The following is a 3,593-nucleotide window of genomic DNA, read 5'->3' as shown; positions in this document are numbered from 1 at the left end:
TATGTCATCTGTTTTAAGCCGTTTTTGCACTCCCATCTCTTAATCTGTGGTCTGTGCATGTACGTCATGCTACTGGCTCTGACCACATTTCTGAAGCAGGGCAGCGAGAAATGCTTTGAGCACAGACAACTGAAGTCAAGCAATTTTAATATGTTATATTTGAAATACACATGAATAATAGAACTACTTGATACACATACTATTCATATATATAAAAAATACATTATACCACTATGGCTGTAATCTTGATCTAAATCAAATTTGTGAACATCAGTCTATTTTGCTTTCCCTTCTGAGGCACAGACTGGAGTAGGACACCATGAGCAACCACTGAATACACTGCAGATGATTAGCAAAACTATTAGTTCAGCACTGATAAAAATCATTTGGACTCTGCTCAATTTGCTAATCAAAACACAGAAGTGATTTGCATTGCAGAACGTGAAGTTCCTCCATTGCTGGCAACAGTTTCACTCTGGAAATGTAGAAACATCCCATTATTTATTAAATCATCACATCAGTAATTTACCCCATGAGCTACATGGAGTCTATAGCTCCCATGAAGCAGCCAGCTGTAGTATATTCCTCACACAAGTAGCAGGAAACCATTGGCGAATCGCAGCTGTTGTGTTCTGGCCATCCAGGACAAGTGACCTGATCAGCTCTTCAGCTGGCACAAACGAGTCATTTGCACCATCTGAAGACACAGCTCCTGGGTCCAAGAAGAGACAGACTTGCCACTGGAGTACGCAGAAACAACTTTGTCTGCCAACATCCTCTTTATTAATCGCCTGTGGAGCGGGCAGTTTGTCAGTCATCTGCTTGCCAGGGACTCTAAATTTCAACAGCTGCTGATTTTACAGGAGAAAGAGGCTCTGTATTTGGAAAACCACGAGCCTCTCCTCTGGCCTCCTGGGCTGCCTTTGGGCTTCTTCCAACTAATGCAGCTAAAGCAGGTTTGTCTATCAGCACACCTAGTCCCCTGGCACAAGTTTACTCCTCTTCAGATAGTAGAAGAGCCACAGCACCTCTTCCACCCTCCCGGACAAGGATCATACCTGGAATGTCAATGTCTAGAAATTCAAGCTTTAAAGATATCCAGGAAAAAAAGCAGCAACCACCTCAAAAGTTTGCTGTAGGGGGCTTGGGAAAGCAGGTCTAAAACCATATTTGAAATTAAATTGCAATTTATGTACAAAATTCAGGCACACTGTAAAAATTAAAGCTGGTCCAGAGATACTTTCAGCATAAATCACAGTTTTCTGCCAGATTAAAAAAAAAAAAAAAGGCTTTGGCATTTGAAACAGTTATTTGCAAAGAGTTTAATGCAGACTGATAAATGTGGAGGTTTTTTGGTGGGGGGGGTGTGTGTGATTAGTCCATTGAGACATAATAGCCCAGAAAATCAAAAAGCTTATTTCATTAATACTATTTCTGAAATAATTTAAACTTTATTGTTCAGTTTTGGTGACTGATTACTTTATAGTTTTCTTTTGGTTATAGCCAATTAGCATCTTTGAGATTACCTGTGGAGTTGACATACAGCGTTTCAAATAAATCTGTGAACATTTGTATCTACAAACTCTATTTTCAGGCTAGCTTTCTTCTATTACTGCATTAACTTGGTGATACTGTTGCTGCTTAGCCAACTAAAACACGACAGAAAAATCTAATTGAGAGATGCCTTGTTTCACAGGAGTAATATCTTCAACAGCGTAACACTACAAAGCCACCTCCATCTCAGCCATGGCTGTGCAGTGCTGAATCTTGACGGCGCTTGTCATCTGTTGCTGTAGCTGTTTGTATCTGCAGCCAAAAATTCAACATCCTTCTGGTCTAATTCTGCTGTGACAGAATAAGCTATTGCTCCATTTGTCCAGATGTGCTCTTTGGTGCCAGTATCATTGGTGAGCGACCGCAAATGCGTTCTTTTGATTTTCTTTGCTAGGCTTGCAAAGCACAATAACGTTGAACTAAATATCATAGAAAATCCACTCAGGAGGAATGATGCAGTATAGCTGCCAGTTGTGTCCACAAGCCAACCTGTAGGAAAACAAATCGTGGGTTTCTAAAGGCCCACCAAAATTCTGATAATTTACAAATCCTGTGATCAACAGGAGTTTTATAAACTTCTGGAGTTATCAGATATAAATGTAATCAAACAACATGGGCTGACATCACGTCACTATACTTTTACCTCCTGGGGCAGGCAGGGATTTGTCCTCAGCAGGCAGGTAAGATTTTTATGGGCTTTTGTTTAGAGGTCAAACCCATGAGAAAAGGCACAGCAGTCATCACCACAATACTAAACAAACATCTTTCAACTGCATAGATTTAACTGGCAGTCTTTAGGCATGCTTAGAGAGCCCTGGGATTACATACTGTGTGCATGAAATCCTCACACAGAAACATCTAGTGAGTTATGCCCAAGGCTCACGCGTCACTTAAAAGAATTCAATTTTGCAATATTTTTTGCTATGGAAAATTAAGTTAAAAGCTTCAGAAACAGAGATTAATTGGGAATTGATGTGAACAGCAGACAAAAATATGCAAGACATATATATACATGGCTGTTTGAAAAAGATCTCTGTCCTTCCACAATACTCAAAACTGTGTGAAGGTCTTTCTAAAGAATAATAGGAGTACAGCTCTCATCCTTATTTCACTGTAATGGAACCAATGGGGAAAACGATGGTTAGATATTACAGTGATGAGCCTGTGACCAAACAGTAGTAAAGCTGACTCACCCACCTGTTCAAAGTAGTCTGCAGATGAAAAGATCAAGTCCTCTGCACACACAAAAAAAACCTAACCTTGGAATGAAACTCTCTTTAGGTTACATTTTCAAAATCATGTAATTTCACAGTGAAATCTTTTGTTCCTTCTACTTGCACAATTTCTGAACTACATGAAGTGGTGATGTAACAGCTCTTAGAAGCCCCATTCCATACTGTTTTGTTTTTTAAATTTCAGCTCGCTCTATATATAGAAATCATCCCAACAAGACAGGGTTTAAGTGGGATCTAGAGTCTTATGAAGGTCTAGGTGTGTTGTTTCCCTGCCCAGGGGCTACCTCCACATTCAGTGTGCATTTGCTGTCGTTCCTCTCCTTTTACATCACACCAACAGGTAAATCTGAAGTAGCAATAAGATTATAGGAAAGTCATGAACTGACCTGCAACAGGCGGGCTCACTAGATATGGTATGGCGTGCAGAAAATACACAACACCCAGTGCTGATGATAAGGAAGAAGTTCCCACTACATCTGCTGTCACGACAGGGATCAGCGTTACATAGGCTCCATCAAAGTAGCCAAAGGTAAATGAGAATGGCACAAGCAAGGGGAATTTTTGGAGAACTGGCAGGAAAAGACAACAGAGGCCATCCATTCCCACAGCAAAGAGGTAGCAAAAGTGCCGATGCTTCTTCAGACACCTGCAAATTTCAAAATGGAAAAGAAAAAGATTTATCACTGGACACAGCATCTCAGTTTCTATGCCCTGGCATGCAGCACTTCAGTCTCTCTCTCTCTCTCTCTTTTTTACATAGCTCAAATTTAAGTCCATTTTCTTACACAGCCTTCAAGATGAAAA

General features: G+C 40.3%; 1 protein-coding gene across 1 annotated transcript in view; it reads right to left on the bottom strand.

Annotated features, from left to right (window-relative positions):
• Positions 1-1,780: 1,780 nt before the first annotated feature.
• The window catches only part of SLC16A12 (solute carrier family 16, member 12), a 10,110-nt gene continuing 8,297 nt past the window's right edge, over positions 1,781-3,593 (bottom strand). Inside the window, exons 5-6 of the mRNA XM_009320158.1 lie at positions 3,176-3,435; positions 1,781-2,043 (exon numbers count right to left, since the gene is read on the bottom strand). Of these exons, the coding sequence (XP_009318433.1) occupies positions 1,781-2,043; positions 3,176-3,435 (523 nt within the window). The remainder of the gene's footprint in view (positions 2,044-3,175; positions 3,436-3,593) is intronic.

This window comes from Pygoscelis adeliae, unplaced genomic scaffold (genome assembly GCF_000699105.1).
Source record: "Pygoscelis adeliae isolate BGI_AS28 unplaced genomic scaffold, ASM69910v1 Scaffold190, whole genome shotgun sequence".
Classification (NCBI taxonomy): Eukaryota; Metazoa; Chordata; class Aves; order Sphenisciformes; family Spheniscidae; genus Pygoscelis; species Pygoscelis adeliae.
Note: the sequence above shows the minus strand (reverse complement) of the source record. Positions and strands in the feature narration are given on the sequence as shown.